Here is a 19,283-nt window from a genome sequence, read left to right on the forward strand (position 1 = left end):
CGTTATCCCTGAGTAGCTTCAATACACCCATTTTTAGACCCGTACGAAGTACTGGGGTCTTATGAGTTTACGCATACGTCCGTAACACGTCGAATTGGACTCCCTGAGTAAGGGGAAACCTATTGTGGTTGTCTAGAGATGCCAAATCAGTGAAAAAAAAATGTCCGTCTGTCCGTCTGCACGATAACTTGAGTAAAACGCATCCGATTTTGAAAATTCTTTTTTTTCCCGTTTGGTAATGTCAAAAGACAGGCGAAATTCGAAGATGAGTGATTTTGGATCGACCCTTCCCGAGCTGTGGCCCAATAAGTGCTTTACGGTTTTTCGAAGATATCTCCGGACATTCAAACGGTACACTTGTAACTGATACGTCAAATAAAAGGTTTTTACAATACCGATCGACAAAAAAAAGTTTATGGAAATCGGATGACCGACTCGTGAGTTAGACCCCTTGGTGTGAAACAGGCACAGGGCGGCAAGCAGTTTTTGCTTGTAGGTCGGCCACATTTCAACATATTTCGTCTGTTTTAGCTTTATTAGATAGGTATTGACCGTACCAATCAGGGAAATCGGCATGTATACAGTAATCGATTCAGGCGACCCCCCTGAATCATTTGCAACAAAAAAACATAGCTAACGCCGACCCGTACGAAACACCTATTCGTATCAAAAGCCTTTAATGTGAAACTCTTCATTTCTCTTACTTCATTTTCTTCTCTGCTGAAAAACTATTCTCCCTTTAAAATCACTTACATTATCCACTCTTTGCCTTGTTAGCATATACAAATAAATTGCCGGAGGCAATATAGACAGCCCCGTACGAAGTCAACTTTCATAAATTCCTATTTAAACAGCTATATACCGCTATATTTACCTATATTTCACTATAAATAAACATTTCACAGATAAATATATGCTATTATATAGCTCTATATGCCTGTATATAGCTCAATATAGCTGTATATAGGTATATATAGATGTCCGTATATGGAATCCCTGAAACCCCTCACACTTAACACATTATTTCCATGTTAACAGAAACTCTCTAAGCATCATTTTTCCCACTTTATATCACTTTTAATAAAATCCAATATGGCCGCCGGCAGCCATTTTGTTAGGAAACCGAAAATAGTACCGACGCTTTACATTTGTTAATACCTTTCAAACAAAAAAAAAATTCATGAAATTCGGTCAAAATTTACTCGAGATATTGTCAAAATACACCACGTTCACTGTACTTCCGAGTAGCCAGATAAGAGCTCACTCCAAGAGACCTAGCTCACGCTCCGGAGAACATAATTTCATAAATTTTTTTTCCCTGATTGGTACGGTCAATACCTATCTAATAAAGCTAAAACAGACGAAATATGTTCAAATGTGGCCGACCTACAAGCAAAAACTGCTTGCCGCCCTGTGCCTGTTCCACACCAAGGGGTCTAACTCACGAGTCGGTCATCCGATTTCCATAAACTTTTTTTTCGTCGATCGGTTTTGTAAATACCTTTTATTTGACGTATCACTTACAAGTGTAACGTTTGAATGTCCGGAGATATCTTCGAAAAACCGTAAAGCACTTATTGGGCCACAGCTCGGGAGGGGTCGATCCAAAATCACTCATCTTCGAACTTAGCCTGTCTTTTGACATTACCAAACGGGAAAAAAAAGAATTTTCAAAATCGGATGCGTTTTACTCAAGTTATAGTGCAGACAGACAGACGGACAGACGGACATTTTTTTTCGTGGATTTGGCATCTCTAGACAACCACAATAGGTTTCCCCTTACTCAGGGAGTCCAATTCGACGTGTTACAAACGTATGCGTAAACCTAAAAATCCTCGAAGTAATTATGTTTTCACGCCAGAAATCGGTAAGCGGCCAACTTACAAAAAAAGATTATAATATGCTAGTAAACACTTGATACAGTGCCGCAATGGCCATACTGGAAAGTCTGGAGATACCCGAAGAACGTATGACACAATTGAATTAGTTGGATATTTTTTTTACAATTTTATAGATCCTGAGCGTAATTTCCCGAAGTGTAAGGTGGCAGTAACTCCAGCCCTGACTTAAAATTGTCTCATACGTCAGAAAAATTAAAATAGACGCGAAAAAAATTGGAATTCTAGAGTATTTTTGTGTAAGTACACTTCAATCAAAATTGAAGCTCAACGAAAGTGCCGCGGTAGGTTCATGGTGTCATGGATAGTAGAGGTCACTACCTACCCAACGATACCCATATCTTCCAAGTCTATCGTTGTAACTTTTTGAAAATACTCTCCGAAAGTTGGAATTTCATCCCCCAACGAGTCATAAGTTGACACATTTGATTCGGATTTCACGTCTCGCTTCTTATAATTTTTGTTCTAATCTTAGATTTTATTGTCGTTATCAGTTCTTATAGCAATTCTAGATTACGTGATGGTACTCCTCTCCTCTATTGAGTTCTGATCGACGGTAACTCGATCGACGTCGTGGGATTGGAACTTTAAGTTTTGTGTAGCGCGGCTACACCGTAACCGTTCAAGCTTATAAATGTTCTGCTTGAAGTAGAAGCATCGCAGACTTTGAAAATTCTCCGCTCATTTCCAAGGATGGGCGATGCAGAGGTGTCAGGTGTATAGTATTTGACGAGAGGTCGTTGAATGAAAAAAAGGATCGAAATAGGGAAAGCTTATGTGAATTTCATTGAATATCTTTCGAAGAAACTGTGAACCTTCGGCAAACGTTAACGCAGTCCCACGTTCGCAAAAAAACCTTTTCCAAAATGTGTCTCTTTCCATATCTATAGATTACTGCATCGATCTTATTAAGGGACTCAGATATTTTATAGCTTTCAGCTTTTTGGGCGCTTGAAGATTGAGATTGTCGAACGAATGTTTTTCACTTTGCGGTGACTAACAGTTTTGTATCAGATCTACTACTTTCACTCTATGAATTTGTCAATGATCCGACCGCTGCTTCTATGCTACTGTGCAAAATTCCATGTTCTCTGCAGGAAGTCTGGCAGCAAGAAACACAAATCCAAAGCTGCCGAAGCTCCGGCTATCACAGGAGCTACTTGATAAAATGAAATTGGCGTTATCGAAAATGTTAATTCGACTGATGTCGCGTCCAAGCAAACAACCGTTGCCACCACGCTCAACGACAAAGGCGAAGAAGATGAAAATTAATATAGAGAATCGACTTAAACCACAACTCCACAAAACCACAATTCCCAAAAAAATCTGTGCCTGCTTCGAAGATTACCGCTAAATGCGCGCTAACTTGCGTTGGTTCCCACTTGTACGAATTTATCCGTAATTGAGGATAATGATTTCGAGGATGTTCAGATTAAAAATGAGCCGCTAGCTTAATGTTATGAATGTGGACTGTTCAATGAATGATTTTGTGGTAACCGAATTTTTAACAACCAAAACGTACCACAATGGTTTCGCTGAGATTTGACATCCTGAGCAGCGCTGCTTTCAGATTCTGTACGAAAAATATTTGTCTCCGCTTTCAGCGCGACAAAGAGAGGCGTTTGGTAAACCTTGTCCATGTCTCACAATCTCAGTCAGTCCACATAAAATGTTTATTTTTCCAGACCCCACCATGGCTTAAAAAAATTGTATTTTTCGTCTGGTACCAGTATACCCAATCAGCCAAGTTCGGTTTTTTGTTGAATCTATTGCAATGAACTAAAAATCATGGAAAGAGATGACAGCAGCAGCAGATAGAAGATGCAATAATAGATTGAAAATCCGGTCATACCAGTATACTAGACAATGCCAGGCGGAAAATTAGAATCGATTTTCTAGATGTGGATTGCACAATTTTCATTTCCATTTAAGAATCATCATGGCCACCATTTTTGGCGAGTAATAATCAGCTGGTTGACATTTTATGAGTAACGTTTATATAATCCGCTGACCGTTTTTGGCGAATAATATGGAAATGAAAATTGTCTTGGCGACTCTGATACGCGCAACACTTAAGCTTTCAGTTCATGACCGTGCTCAGGTCAACTCGAATTCGCTCAGGCAGGAATGGAATAGGCGGAAATTAGCCAATGTCTCAAAGAATGTTCTCAAATGAGCAATTTTGCAATTTATAAAAACTGGAAGTTATTTTCTTAATTTCGAATTGCATCTGACTCAGAAACGGCAGACGTTTAGCAATTATATTCGGCAAATCTGTTGTTTCGTTTGTTTAATCGGATCGTGTGCTTAATTTTGAGATTAAAGAAACTTTTGAAGGAAAAAAACAGAAGAAAATTTATATTCTTCTGTTAATAAAATGGAAATGTCGGTCTGTAAAAGGTATACAGACAAGACTCTTGTTGTCCCGCCGAAAAAAAAAACGATTGAACCGATGTCAGATGAACACTTATATCATGGTTTCGAGATGTAGGGGGCACTGTCACCTTTACTTGTTTTACAGTCAGAAACAGTATCCGAGTTTATTCAGACTTTTCGATCAGAACACATCTGTCATAGAGTGTCAAACAGGAAAATATTCAACAAACAAATTTGAGCGACTTGTATTCGAAAAAAGGAAAACAAAACTGGATAGAAAAAAAATCATAAACAAGTCATCAATTTCGATTGAGCGGGCATCAGTTTTTCAGCCTGTAATCACCCAAAATTGAAAAAAATGCCCGGCCCGAAAGATGTCCGATGAATTTGTGTACTAAGGATAGTTCTTACCTGTTCTAAGCAAAAAAAAAAACAAACTCGTGGAATTTGGTGGTCAGTCGTTTTCATGTAAACTTGTCAGCATGAAAACGTATGTGTTTGTTTACATTAAACTCTTTTTTTCTGTATTGTCAGTGCTCTTTGTGTTTGAATAATAATCCACACGAGATTTCGTAGACGTTATAAAAGCAATTTTTTTCATTCAAGAAATATGAACGAGTCCAGCGCAGAAATAGGAAGCAGTTGTCTGGATTATCAAAGATCCGATCACACTCCGTCGCCCACCGACGTCAACAATATCGCTACTGTCTTAGAGAGTTTCCAAACTATTCGATGTTGCTGGTGTCGGAAAACCGCTTTGATAACAACCTGAAAGAAGCGGCAACAAATGCCAAGCGTGCAATCAAATTAATGCTTGACCAGTATGGGGAAGGCATAGAAGTATCAATGTTCTCTGAACAAGTGATTGCGTTACTTGATGAAAATGGAATCAGGAAAAAGTTGCTCCGTTTCTCCAACATTGCAGTGGATGCTTACGCAATGCATGGAAACCACATCGGCTCCCATTTCCGAATGCGAGCGGAACACGCAAAAATCGCAGTAGAGTCCATAATTGCATTGTTATCGGTAAGCAAACCTAAGAAAGAAGAGAATTTGTTTAAAGTTATAATGACACGAAAATTATTGAACTTGTAGTAAGCTGATATGAAGTATTCGACGACGTACCAATGGGGTTTTTTTTCAGCACGATTCATAATTTACAATATTGTGTATTAATACTAAAAATTTATAAAATATTGTAAATAGTGAAAGAATCAAAAAGGATTTTTCTACTTCAAAAATAATCTATAACGTTTCACAGCACTCTAACACTAAATTGAACAAATTCAAGATTTTCTTGAGTTGTGATTCACACTGTGGTAACTCGAACAAATTGTTTCTTCTTGTTCCTATCCTTCTTCTTACTGGGCTGAGACATATTAAAACTGAGGAGAAGAAAAAATTCTTTGTTCGATTAAGGGCAGTGTTGTTTCTAAAAAATAATTGAGCTGTGCTGAAAAAAAAAACACACAAAAATGAAATTGGCGTAGAATAAGAGTTGTAACGAATTAAATCGGGACGGGTTTTATATTGACTAATTTTTTGCTTGATAATCAGAAATATTTGGACCTCACATCCTAACGACAGTGACGGGTGAAGAGTATTTTTCGAATCTATTTTGATACCTAATGGTCCTAGTTTATAAAATCATCTGCACAAAAATTGAAAATTTATTGTCGTGGATTGTCGATCGGCTCAGCTTCTTTGTGCGAGAAATTTGATTGTATCGAGGAAGGAATACCGCAGTTGTTCCGGTGCATGGCTCGCTTCGAGGCCATGGGCCGGATCGCTCGGCGATCAGTTTACCTTTTTTAAGCGAATTTCCGATTGAGTTGAGATCACAATCTCAAGAAAAATTGAGTTGTGGTAACATATATGACATGTGAAAAGCCTACTTATATATCAGGTCCCTCGTCAAATCGGTCCGCTATTGCCTGTATATTTTACTATGTCGTGATTTAATTTGTTACAGCTCTTACTAACCGGTTAAGTTGATTATCTAAAAAACACACAAGCAGTGAAAATGTGATCGATTGATATTTTTGAAAAAACTTATAAACATAGCACTTTGTACTGAACGCCAAATTTGATTAGAAATGTAGGTAGTAACATGCTATGTACATTGTACAAAAAGATTATACTGGATATACTGTGTATATCGGGTATATTAAGTATAAATAGTATAGGTTTCACAACTGTCAAACGAGAAATAATTAAATTTTGGCTCGATGAATTTCGCTTGATCTCAAGACTCCGATGAAATGTATATATTGTACAAAAAATAAATTTTGAATTAATTGTAAATATACTGTAACTTTTAATTACCCACCTGGTGTAACGTGACGGCGGGCCTGTCAGTCACGTTACATAAAGCTACGCTTTACTGTTCTCAACTAGCTTTAAGGATTATAAAAGAAATCAACTAATTAAAGTATTCGCGCTTGTTTTATAGTAAACAACATAAAAATAAACGGCATAGCATGTCGACTTAGTATTAAGCACATTACATTCACTTGGCATCGAATGGCAGTATAAAGATTTCCGCGATGTTAGCTTTTGCTTACTAAAAAAGAGGAGGAAAACCCTCCATCATTCTCTTTACCACCAAAATCGGCTCAATTCACTCTTGTGCTTGGTCGATAACAAACTGTAGAGACTAATTACAGTGGTTCGTGATAGCTTTCAGCGTAGCAAAAAAAATTTAAACGTACTATATTCAAAGAACAGATAGATTTTCGTTTAATCGTCCTTCGCTTCACCTGTCCTACTGCGAAAATAGGTTTATGGAAGTCGGTCGAGTAGTTCCAGAGATTTGGGACTTACGCCCTTTAGTGACGTTGCTCTCGATATATCTTTCTAATGTAAAGTCCATTTTACAGTAGAGTAAGCGAACTCACAGTCGCTCGATATATAATTCTATTTATATAGCTAAAGCAAGATACAACTTTACATATCTAGCTATTTGATAGTTCTTTTCCTAGCAAGGCTTTTTTAGCGAATGAGAGGTTTCCCTAACGAGCCGGAGGCGAGTTCTAGAATTGAAGTAGCTGAAAAAGCCTTTCAGCATAAGTTAGGAACAACGTTTTTGCTAAACGACGCGGCGTCGGAAGTACAACACAAGATAGAAAAAAAAAACTATTTCACTTAGTTTATTTACTCGTATAGGGCTCACAATCAAGGCTGTATACTTGGGGAGGTCACGCAGATACATATACGCGGGTTACACACAACAGTTGATGATAATATGGCCGATTTCATACAAAAATTCACCTACTCTGATGATTGTCGTCGTCTTGATGATGTGGTGAATTTTTTGTATATGTAAAGTCATCAGAAGTGGTGTGTTCCCGCGTATCTAATAAAATGGCGGTCAGGTCACGCAGATACATATACGCGGGTTACACACCACAGTTGATGATAAAATGGCCGATTTCATACAAAAATTCACCTACTCTGATGATTGTCGTCGTCTTGATGATGTGGTGAATTTTTTGTATATGTAAAGTCATCAGAAGTGGTGTGTTCCCGCGTATCTAATAAAATGGCGGTCTGCGTGACCTCCCCAAAGTATACAGCCTTTCTCACAATAAAGTTAACAAAATGGTGAAAAAGAACAAAAATTGCTAATTACTTCAGTGTAGACAGACTCGTAAAGAAATAGGACATTACTGTATATAAGGCTGTATATAAGAGACCTGTACGTAAACGAGCGTTTGCGCGAGTATTAGTACGAGTGTCTTAAGTCTTATATACAGCATTATATCAGTGAGGTATCAGCCCTCATCTGGATACGAGATATTAAATTACTTCCCTGGCATAGTAATCCGTTATTGCATTGTTAACCTGTTACAGACGGCTGTCATCTGTTATTGACAACGACAGCAATGATAATCGACAAGCTCTGACTGATGAGGTCTTATAAAGCAAAAATCATGTTCAAAACAAATGAAGTGAAAGATTTCTGAAATCAATCTTCCATAAAATGAAGTAATAGTTTGATAGTAAAACTGTTAATATTCTTGCCGTCTGTGACAGGTTAAATCACTTAAAATCCCGTAGGTCTGTTTGCTTCTAAATGTCAAGTGGAAGGCCCTTTCCGGCCGGGCTTTGTACATCACAGTGTGGATTACACACTCTTCAAAACAAATATTTGGAAGCACGGACTTAATAACAGATAGATTATCCAAACACATTGAAAGGCGCTAGCGTATTCTTCACATCAATAATATGTTGACAATAACACTTTTTGCACTTTGTCAATTTTGAAAACAAAGCCACTAATTGGTTCCAAAGTCTTCAATCTGAGTCACCGACATAACTGAAAGACGTCTTATCATTTTCGTAACGACTCCAATTACAACCAATTGACAGTGTACGTACAGTTTTCTTTCCTCAATCATTATTCACTTATTGCTGGTAACAATTCCTCGAATTCGAATAACGTTAATCGTGTCGAAAAACATTTCAAGTTAAATCTGAAAAACAGGTTCACAGTGCAACATTATGTCGGCACATTTATTCAATATTGTGGGTGAGTCATTTCAGATTAACGCTGAATATTTTTGAAACCAAAACAAAGATGGGATTTTTCGTAGCATTTCATTAAACATGAAAATAGTATTAACCTCGTATACCTAACCGACTATTCAACAAATTAAAACTTGTTTACATACAAACGGATCGCATCTTCCTTCTCTCTCTCTCTCAATTAAATATGAACACCACGAACATTAAGTTACCATCCAAACTGCATTTCGAATCGAATTAAAGATTGGAAAATTCTAGTGACGAAAATCAAAGATCAAAATTTTCCGATCTTTGTATACTCTACTTGCAGTTTTATCAGGTTCCAATAAACTGCAAGAAAATGTTACATCGATCTTTCTGTTCGGATGTTGAGGCAGTCAAATGTAATCACCGTGAAAACACTAAAAACTGAAATGAATCGTCACTAAAAATGTGAATGAAATTCGACCTGAAATGCAATATGCCATAATTGGTTTAAACGTTTCACCCTCTTAAGCTAAGTATAAGAGGAAGGAGAAAATTATTTACTTCTACATAAAGCCAGTGTATCGGTCGAAGTCAGTGTAATTTATTTGTTAGATGAATTAGGTTGAAGAGTGAATTCTCTGTGTCACAGATAGATCTTTTTACCAATAATTATTTTCAAAATGTCTTGTAAATTAGTTAGTTGTTTGGTGTTGTTTTTTGTGATTGCTGTGAGTGATAAAAGCAATGCGCACACTTATCATTCGGGAGAATGTCCATTGGTGGAACCAATGTCTGGATTTGATATGAGTCAAGTAAGATTTTCGTTTTGTTTATTTTTTTATCGTTTTATTTTCAATTGCTGGTCCTTCAACAGAATTTAATTGAACAAATAAAAGGCCAAGAATGAAGCATTGTTAGTGGTGTTTAGCCTAGCGGACCCACTATTTATTTTTCACTAAACAAATTCTGAGAAAGAATGATGCGCACAATGCTGTGATAGCAATGCTACATCAATTTGTTGTTATTCACTTTGTTTAAATCATTTTTATGTTGATTATCATTGACAGAAATCTTTGACCTTTTGAAAGGTTTATCGGAATCTGAGACGGTCGCTTATGCATACGTTGATCTATACGGAACTCATGCAAAAATTTCTGAACGGTAAATTGTTGATATTTTGTAAATTTATGAGGAAACGTTGCAAATTTTTCAACATAATTGGATGAAAAGATTAAAGTTTTTGCAAGAAAGGCGTACCAGCACTTTGAAGACAATTTTCTAGTAGAAAATCGGTGTGTTGCGTACGTGCCATACTTAGAGAGATTAGTCCATTATAAAGGCACGTTCTTCATAAATTATTCGATGACTAACTCCGACACATCAGTCAAACAGATTAAATTTCATATAATTACGTGACCGTGCAACAGGGCTGCACTAGTTCGGAAAAGCCTTTCGAGGACTACAGAGTACAGACAACTAATTTCTAAAAGGTCCAAAAACTCAAAATTTTCATACAAAAATCCAAAAGGTTCTTCGGGAATCGAACAAATTCACAATATGACAAGTCCGGACTTGCCGACAAGCGGTCTTACTAACGTCTCTGAACCTCAGACGTTCTGAGAAATTTTCTCTTTCTTCTCTCTCTCTTTACATGAGAACATTAATTTCCTTTATGAGAACTTCTCCACTCTCCATGCTGACCTTCGATTATTTCTTATAAAAACGATATTAAACATCGACAGATCTGCATATTGAGTTCATGTACTTTATAGTGCATCAGTTCCCGACTCTAGTGAATTAATGAACATCAAATCGTTATAGTTTCTAGGCATTTGGTATGCCGTTCAGAAGACTTCCACCGCTTCATCATGTCTGATTTACAATATAACCAGAGGCTCTGAGCCGGGAGAATATCTGATCGAACAAACATCGCAACATTTTGCACTTGGACTGACGCCGTTGAAACATGAATACAGTTACACGGGAGAAATCACAGTTCCGCATAGAGATGTTCCAGCTAAAATGCAAGTCAAGTTCCCATTGAGTAAGTAATTCAAACCGTTCGTTAAATGGAATTAAAAGTCACATTTTCGGCTTCGCCTCGGATCAACAAATTTGACCCAAAATTCGACTTTTTAGTTTTTTTTCGCTTAAATGACTCTTACTGGCAATGAAAGTGTAAAACAGATATGGTCTATTGTCCGCCCGGAGGACATAAAAATTTGATTTTCGTACTTAAACGCACTCATTTTCATATTATTTTGACATAAAATGTGAGTGCGTTTAAGACGAATTCGCCGATCGACCATACCTGCTCTAGACTTTCATTGATTACTGGAGCAAGACCTCGAGCAAGACTCATGTAATTAATTTGTAAACTTTATTTATCAGACGTTGCTGGCGAATCATCATTTACCGTGTTCATGACCGACTACTCAAACTATGCCGGAATATTCTCATGCCAAAAAGTGGCTTTTACTCATCGCCAAAGTGCAACATTACTCTCCCGTACTCGCACATTGGATAAAATGTACCTCGACAAGGTAGAACAGTCATAATGGGGAAAAGCACATCGACCAATTTATTTAAACAAAAAAAAAACTTTTCATCTTCGCAGATGAGAACCCGTTTGGCATCACACAGTGTCGATCCATTCGATTTGAGTATCATTTCGCAAACGGATTGTCCGAAAGATGCCAGTGAAGGCTATAACATTCACATCGATCCGGACACATTTTCGGCTGCAAATGTGGCGAACGTATTCCGAAAGGCTGGCGAAAAAATCGGCGATGGAGTAGAGTGGACCATCGATGCAACCAAGAAGGTTGGTGGTGTTGCTAAAACAATTCTATTTTAATAGCGTAGTACGTTAAAAGCAATCGACCTGGAGTAATTAAACTTTTTAAATTAATTTTCCTCCAAGGCTTACAACAAACTGACCAACTCAACACCAGTAACTGATGCGGAGAATAAAGATAAAATAATGCAACAGCCCCAAACAGCGGATCAAGATGCAGAATGGGTTCGTTTTAAGTAAATCGTTCAAAGATCTGTGTGTCATTTTAATTTGTAATTTTACTGATTTTGGATACATTAAAGCTGCAAAATTTGTGAAGCCAAATTGTAATTAGTTGACATTTGTAACGATTTAAATCGTCTTTGTGACGATTGTTCAATGCAAGATTCTGAAAGAGCAGGTTAAGACAACCACGGAGGCGGGTGACACCAAACTTTATAAACGTACTCACTACAGATATTGTGAGAAATCAACTTGAAAAAAAATGTTTTTTTTTGTTGGAAAATTCAGAATTTTCTTAAATTTCATTTCTCATATAAGCTTCGCAGCCGTTGACGCAATTTGCGTGCAATTCGTGATCAACTCCAAAGTTCTGAAAGAACAGGTTAAGACAATCACGAAGGCGGGTGACACCAAATTTTATAAACAGATAGTGTGAGAAATCAACTTGAAGAAAATATTTTTCTCGAAAATTCAGAATTTTGTTTTTGTTAAGTTCCATTTTACATATAAACTTCGCAGCCGTTGACGCAATTTGTGTGTCACCGCCTTCGTGATCAACTCAGAGTTGTCTGAACCTGTTCTGTTAGAACCTTGAACTTAACAATGGAATTCGGTTCTTGCGATTTGCGCCCCTAAGCTTTTCGTCTCAGGTTAAGCCAAGTCTGTATGCATTCTTTCAATGCTCAACTAATAAATTCTTGTAGGTTGATTGATTTCTCAAAGTAATAGAGGGTACTTTCAGTGTTTCGGATAAGATCAACAATCAGACAATTTTCTTTTTAATACTTGGAACGAAGGGAAAACGACTAGGGTAATTGACTACACACCCTTGAAGGAATTGCCGGATCATCCGGTAAAGAATAGTAATTGAAGGAAATGCTAGAAATTGATGGAATTACAAGGAATTGACTGGAAATAAGAGAAATTGAAAGTAATTGAGAGGAAATACGGATGAGTATGATGATCAAAAGAATCAGCCAATGAAGAAAACAATTGTTCTTCTCACTCGCTGCACGTTTCGCAAGTTGTTGATTCTTTTGCAACGCTAAAACGGGATCTGAGCATTGGTTTTGATATTTAAAATTTCTTTCTTTCATCATACTTATCCGTATTTCCTTAAATTTACTTTCAATTTCCATCAATTTCTCTTATTTCCAGTCAATGCCAAACATACGCTATGAGTGGAAGGTCCAGCGAGGTACGTTTAACACCTAATATGAGTCTCCTATATAGTCTACTAAAAGCGCTGAAAAGGTGGCGTATTTCCTGCCTACCTCTAGAAAAAATATAACTCGTTCACACTCGTTCAAACATTTTAGGAACGAAAAAAATTCTTTTACGAATTCGGATTTCACGCAAAAATTGTCGTATATCCCAGATTACTAATCATATTAAATTCCAATGTTCGAGTTTAACCACATGAATTACGCTACTGGTTGAAATTGATTTTTGAAGCCTGTGAGAATTACTCGAGCTATCGGTTTCTCAAGCAAGCAAGCAAAAACTCTTTTGGGAAGTACTTCTTAATTGTTAGACCAGAAAACCAGAATTTCACAACTCGTCAAATAAGAAATTTTTCTGGAAATCCGTTGCAAAAATGCCGTGGTATAACAAGCTATGTTTAAAATTACTCCAAACTCACTACTCCAATATCATTCTCTGTCAATTAAAACAAAAAATTTGAAAATCGGGTAAAAATTACTCAAGTTATCGCGCGGTAACAAGAGAAAGCGTCTGTGTAGAATTTCTTCCATCTCGTTGTTCGAACATTATTCATCTGCAAACTCAACCTCAAGAATTTCAATCTTCGTCGAATAACACAAAAAATTTGAAAATCTGATAAGAATTAAGGAAGTTATCGCGGTAACAAGGAATTAAATTCTCTTGAGAATTACTCCCATCTCATTACTCCAATATTGCCCATCTACGAACTTAACCTCATGATTTTTATTCTCCGTCGATTAAAACCAAAATTTTGCAAATCGGTAAAGAATTACTCTAGTTATCGAGTCCACAAGTGTACGGACGTTTTCTGTATTTAACGTTTTTTGCCAATGTAGAACATTTTCCAAATATCAAAGTGAACTTAGCGTTACGGACATTTAAGGGTATTTTCTTTCATAAGACACTGACTTTCAGTCAAGGGAATTATCGAAATAAAGAAAAAAATGAAAATATCGTGGAATTATGAGAAATTAATAGGAAATAATACGAATTGGAAAGCGAATACGCCAAAACGGAAGAGAGCATAAAATTTACGTAAGGTGGAAAATAACAATTTACGTGTTACGCCATGTTTCATTTTCATTTACATTGCCTAATCACGTAAAGCATTGTACTTACGAGGTTCCAAGTTGTCCAAGTCCCCTTCGGGTCGGGCTGTAACACCCCACTTATCAAATATACAACTTGGAACCTCGGAAGTAATATACTATTATCTAGGAAATTACACATGGCTCTCTCTCTCTCTCTCACACACACACACGTTGTGAGAACAGTGATAGAGGCAAGACTTTCGAGAAGTGATGTTGGAGTTAAATCTGAAGATAGGAGCGTTCCTGGAATTTAGGGTCTTCCAAGGATGCGAATGACTTGTGATACAAAGAATAGTCCCTACCCTCCCTTTTTTTTATTATTTTTGTTTGCACGGAAAGCCAAAATGTTTGAGCTTTAAACACTGTAATGAGCATCAACGTTGCTTGAAGAAAAAAAACTTCAAAAATGTTAAACATAGTGGCCTAAATTCAATTTCGCGTCATTATATTTTAGTCGAGCAATTTTAATTCGTGAATAACTGTTCTCAAAATTTAAAGTTTCTTTTCGTTCTATTTTCCCAAATTATTTGTATAAAAATGAGCAGAAGCAGAATGAGCGATGTTTCCTACAGTAAAAATCCGAGAGATATGAGTAAGGAAATAGTTATTTGGATTAAAATATCTCTTTTGGACGCACTTCGTTCAGGCTGGAACAAGCCCAAAACCAGTCGCCCAACACAGATACTCAAAAAAGTTTACGTGCAAAGGGACGAAAATCCAAAGAAAATCTCAAAACTCCCTCATTTTCAACCCTGACGCATAAAAACTAATTTTTCACCTCAGTTTTAACTTTAAAAAAAATCAAATTATCAATTATGCAATGTAGCACATCAAGCAGCGGTACGGAGATATTTGACAAATGCATTGAATCGTGCAGTAGCACCCTTACAACAAAGAGTTTCCATAGCTAAGTTACAATACAGCCAAAGGCCATTGCTTAGAGCAAACTATCCAGTGTTCAATGACCTATGCCGTGAATTCCAAAGTCAAATCAACAGCACTTGGAATCAAATAAATAATCTGATTCGCAGCTCGAGACCTTCTTCCATTGTCCAGCGTTTCGACGCAAGCATTCTTATGTTTGAAAATAGATTGTCGGTGATTGTTGACCAATTGTTTGAAATCCTTTCCATCCCCGACAGTGTAATATTAGGTATGTACAGCGCATGATTGGCTCTAATTACCTTCATAGATTAATGTCGCTCTACTGTATCAGATAAGCTGAAACGTGAAATTCGACAAAAATTTGAGGACGACTTCGAACTTATCCAACAGAGATGCGATAGGATCCCAGCAGATTCAGGTCATGTTGCTGGTGAAAAGCAATACTATGAATATTTGATGAAGGAGTACATGAACGAAATTAGCATTCGGCTTGATGACGCATACGATCATAGTACAATTACAACTCTCAGGGTGTTGATCAATCGCCACAAAAGACATCTCAAAGAAATGGTCGATAAAATCGAAAAACTAGCAGCAGGAGAAGATTTAGAAGACTCATTTGTACTTAGTGATCTGAGTGACGATTCGGCATAATAATAAAAATCTGTTGTGGAATGAGCGTTTCTATTTTTGCGGTTTTTGCTAAACAGCGACAATGACGAAGTGGTAATCTTTCGCGGACGACGGCTACATCGTCTGTTGCCTACAACGAATGACACAAATCAATAATGAGCTCCACCTCTCGTCGTCTTCTATGACATGATAAAACAAATGAACTGAAAATATCTACATCGAGTCGTAGGTTCTTCTTCTGTGAAATCTAAACTTAATGTGAAGTATTGCAAGTTTTCGTTAGAAGACACGTACGATATCCATGAAATTCTAATTTTATTTTCATTGTACAACTAATTATTCTAAAATTACATAAAGTCGACAAACTTGTTGCGAGCATTGATAAGTTGTAAGAATATGTTTGCACCAAGGCTAGTCTCACTGAATATTCTTCAGTCAAGAAGTTGATAGTGGAACATTACTCGAATGGTAACATACACATAACACAACAACTTTTGACGAACCGCAGTAGCAAACCGGGTAACCAAAGGGGATAATGAAACCTTGTTATTACCAGGAACATAAACAAGCTAAACAAGCTCTTGATAATAAATAAAATTGATAACTCCCCAATATATAAACAATCATTTAATGGTGAGTTTAAGTTAGTGCACAAATTAGTTTCAATACCAAACGAACGTGAAAAGGTCTGTCGGAGGTTTCACCATTAACGTTGGTTAGCTTAGTGATTTTACAATCAGTTTTTGCTCATCGCAAAAAATAGGAGTGGAACTCTAAAATGTAAGTTAAGTTTAAAAGTCAACTTACAGTGTAAGAATGTTGGTCTTATATTTATTAGCAGAGCAACGACATGAAGGGTTTGTGGTTTGTTAGCCTTGCTTTACTTCTTGTACTCATGATCAGAACATCAGCCGGAAAAGACATTGGCTGGTGTGTTCGAGCTGGAGGAGCAGATGATTACCGAACAAACGAAAGGACTAAAGGATGTGGAAAGAAACTTGGAAAATATTGCTATTGGTACTCTGGCGTCACGGTGTGTGAAAATACATACGGTATGGACAGGTGTTGCAGGGAAGACGAACAAGAACTTAGCTATACCTGGAGATCGATTTAAAAATGTACATGAGACTTACATGTTTTATTGGTGAAAATAAAAAAGCGGTTGGAACCAGACGTTTAAGTTCTTAATTTAGACACAATCCACCTCCTTAAATTTTCGGAAAATTGGATTTTCAAGCCTTAAACTTACAGCAACTAATTAAGTTCCAAACAAAATTTTTTTTTTATTTTTTATCGATGGAGAACCTAATTATAAGACACGTTGTCTCGTATTATATGCCGAAAAAAGTTAAAACTTTTTTTATAAATCACTTTGAAAGTCACTTAAAACACGACAATTCGAATAGAAATACAGTATACCATCAAACATTTTTGTATTTCGATTCGAATTTTCGTGTTTTCAGTGACTTTCAAAATGATTTGTAAAAAAAGTTTTAACTTTTTTCGGCATATAATACGAGACAAAGTGTCTTATAATTAGGTTCTCCATCGATAAAAAATATATTTTTTTTTTGTTTGGAACTCAATTACGATTGGCGAAGTCTTAATTGAACTCAAAGAAAGTGAAGAAATAGAACCTTGAACTTAATAAGGGAATTCGGTTCTTGCAACATCAGACCATTTTCTTTTTAGACCCGTACGAAGTACTGGGGTCTTATGCGTTTACGCATACGTCCGTAACACGTCGAATTGGACTCCCTGAGTAAAGGGAAACCTATTGTGGTTGTCTAGAGATGCCAAATCAGTGAAAAAAAATGTCCGTCTGTCCGTCTGTCCGTCTGCACGATAACTTGAGTAAAACGCATCCGATTTTGAAAATTCTTTTTTTCCCCGTTTGGTAATGTCAAAAGACAGGCTAAGTTCGAAGATGAGTGATTTTGGATCGACCCCTCCTGAGCTGGGGCCCAATAAGTGCTTTACGGTTTTTCGAAGATATCTCCGGACATTCAAACGTTACACTTGTAACTGATACGTCAAATAAAAGGTATTTACAATACCGATCGACAAAAAAAAAGTTTTTTGGAAATCGGATGACCGACTCGTGAGTTAAACCCCTTGGTGTGAAACAGGCACAGGGCGGCAAGCAGTTTTTGCTTGTAGGTCGGCCACATTTCAACATATTTCGTCTGTTTTAGCTTTATTAGATAGGTATTGACCGTACCAATCAGGGAAAAAAAAGTTTTTGAAATTATGTTCTCCGGAGCGTGAGCTAGGTCTCTTGGAGTGAGCTCTTATCTGGCTACTCGGCCGTACAGTGAACGTGGAGTATTTTGTCAATATCTCGAGTAAATTTTGACCGAATTTCATGAATTTCTTTTTGTTTGAAAGGTATTAACAAATGTAAAGCGTCGGTAAAATTTCCGGTCTCCTAACAAAATGGCTGCCGGTGGCCATATTGGATTTTAATAAAAGTGATATATATTGGGAAAAATGGTACTTAGAGTGTTTCTGTTAACATGGAAATAATTTGTTATGTGTGTGGGGTGTTTCAGGCATTCCATATATGGACATCTATATATACCCATATACAGCTATATTGAGCTATATACAGGCATATAGAGCTATATAATAGCATATTCATCTGTGAAATGTTTCTTTATAGGAAAATATAGGTAAATATAGCGGTATATAGATGTTTAAATAGGAATTTATGAAAGTTGACTTCGTACGGGGCTGTCTATATTGCCTCCGGCAATTTATTTGTATATGATAACAAGGCAAAGAGTGGATAATGTAAGTGATTTTAAAGGGCGAATAGCTTTTCAGTAGAGAATGAAGTAAAAGAAATGAAGAGTTTCACAGTAAAGGCTTTTGATACGAATAGGTGTTGCGTACGGGTCGGCGTTAGCTATGTTTAATACTTGGAACGTAGGGGAAACGACTCGGGTATTTGACTAGACAATGTGCTAGACACCCTTGAAGGAATTGCCGGATCATCAGGTAGATAATAGTAATTGAGGGAAATGCTAGAAATTTATGGAATTACAAAGAATTGACTGGAAATAAGAGAAATTGAAAATAATTGAGAGGAAATGCGGATGAGTATGATGATCAAAAGAATCAGCCAATGCAAAAAAAAACTTGTTCTTCTCACTCGCTGCACGTTTCGCGTGGTTCGTTGAGCATTTTTGCAACGCTAAAACGGAATCTGAACATTGGTTTTGGTATTTTAAATTTCCTTCAATTACTATTATTAACCAGATGCTCCGTCATCTCCGAAACTGCAGTAATTTCGACAGTTTTTGTTCATTTTACATTTGAAGGAAATCTTAGAAAATTGTCGATAAAGAAAAAAGAGTAAAAATGTGTGGAAAATTATATCGAAAAAATAGAAAATGGATTGGATAGCAAATGAATAGTAAACTAATAGGAATTGGAGAGCAAATGCGTCAAAACGGAATTAATTAGAAATTAATCCGGCAATTGACGGAATTAGTAATTCATTTGCCACTATTTTGGCCAGTGAGTTGGCCCTCGACTTGGAACAACTTTGAAGAATTTCAATGACAGTAGTACTATAAAGAAGCGACGTATAGAAAAAGAATTCTTATTTGGCTCAACTTGTACTTACGTTAACAATTTGCGTGAATGTTCAATTTTCGG

General features: G+C 36.8%; 2 protein-coding genes and 1 long non-coding RNA gene across 5 annotated transcripts; all 3 read left to right on the forward strand.

The window, feature by feature from the left end:
- The first annotated feature begins 9,308 nt into the window (after positions 1-9,308).
- Positions 9,309-11,889, forward strand: LOC119066513 (apolipoprotein D-like). Of its 2 annotated transcripts, none has more exons than XM_037169026.1 (5): positions 9,309-9,580; positions 10,590-10,812; positions 11,160-11,311; positions 11,386-11,592; positions 11,692-11,889. In XM_037169026.1, exons 1-5 carry the CDS (start codon positions 9,449-9,451, stop codon positions 11,803-11,805), a joined length of 828 nt encoding a protein of 275 aa, XP_037024921.1. In that variant the 5' UTR covers positions 9,309-9,448; the 3' UTR covers positions 11,806-11,889. The 2 variants fall into 2 exon arrangements, with proteins under 2 accessions (XP_037024921.1, XP_037024922.1); XM_037169027.1 differs by having other exon boundaries at positions 9,324-9,580; positions 11,386-11,632.
- A 2,615-nt stretch (positions 11,890-14,504) lies between these two features.
- Positions 14,505-15,662, forward strand: LOC119066515. The gene is made up of 3 exons (XM_037169029.1): positions 14,505-14,694; positions 14,929-15,255; positions 15,319-15,662. The coding sequence occupies exons 1-3, from the start codon at positions 14,640-14,642 to the stop codon at positions 15,639-15,641; spliced, it is 705 nt and encodes a 234-aa protein (XP_037024924.1). The 5' UTR covers positions 14,505-14,639; the 3' UTR covers positions 15,642-15,662.
- A 589-nt stretch (positions 15,663-16,251) lies between these two features.
- On the forward strand, positions 16,252-16,793 carry LOC119066516. 2 transcript variants are annotated; one of them, XR_005085764.1, is made up of 2 exons: positions 16,252-16,400; positions 16,459-16,793. It is a non-coding gene; the product is annotated as an uncharacterized LOC119066516 (long non-coding RNA). The 2 variants fall into 2 exon arrangements; XR_005085765.1 differs by having other exon boundaries at positions 16,462-16,793.
- Positions 16,794-19,283: the final 2,490 nt, after the last annotated feature.

Source organism: Bradysia coprophila, chromosome IV, assembly GCF_014529535.1.
Source record: "Bradysia coprophila strain Holo2 chromosome IV, BU_Bcop_v1, whole genome shotgun sequence".
Classification (NCBI taxonomy): Eukaryota; Metazoa; Arthropoda; class Insecta; order Diptera; family Sciaridae; genus Bradysia; species Bradysia coprophila.

Excerpts from the sequence above, each read along its gene's own strand:
- LOC119066513 (XM_037169026.1), top strand. The coding sequence starts at position 9,449 with ATGTCTTGTAAATTAGTTAGTTGTTTGGTGTTGTTTTTTGTGATTGCT. Across the intron at positions 9,581-10,589 it reads CTGGATTTGATATGAGTCAA|TTTCTAGGCATTTGGTATGC; the intron begins GTAAGATTTTCG and ends AAATCGTTATAG. Across the intron at positions 11,312-11,385 it reads ATAAAATGTACCTCGACAAG|ATGAGAACCCGTTTGGCATC; the intron begins GTAGAACAGTCA and ends TCATCTTCGCAG.
- LOC119066515 (XM_037169029.1), top strand. The coding sequence starts at position 14,640 with ATGAGCAGAAGCAGAATGAGCGATGTTTCCTACAGTAAAAATCCGAGA. Across the intron at positions 14,695-14,928 it reads TAAAAATCCGAGAGATATGA|CACATCAAGCAGCGGTACGG; the intron begins GTAAGGAAATAG and ends TATGCAATGTAG. Across the intron at positions 15,256-15,318 it reads CCCCGACAGTGTAATATTAG|ATAAGCTGAAACGTGAAATT; the intron begins GTATGTACAGCG and ends CTACTGTATCAG.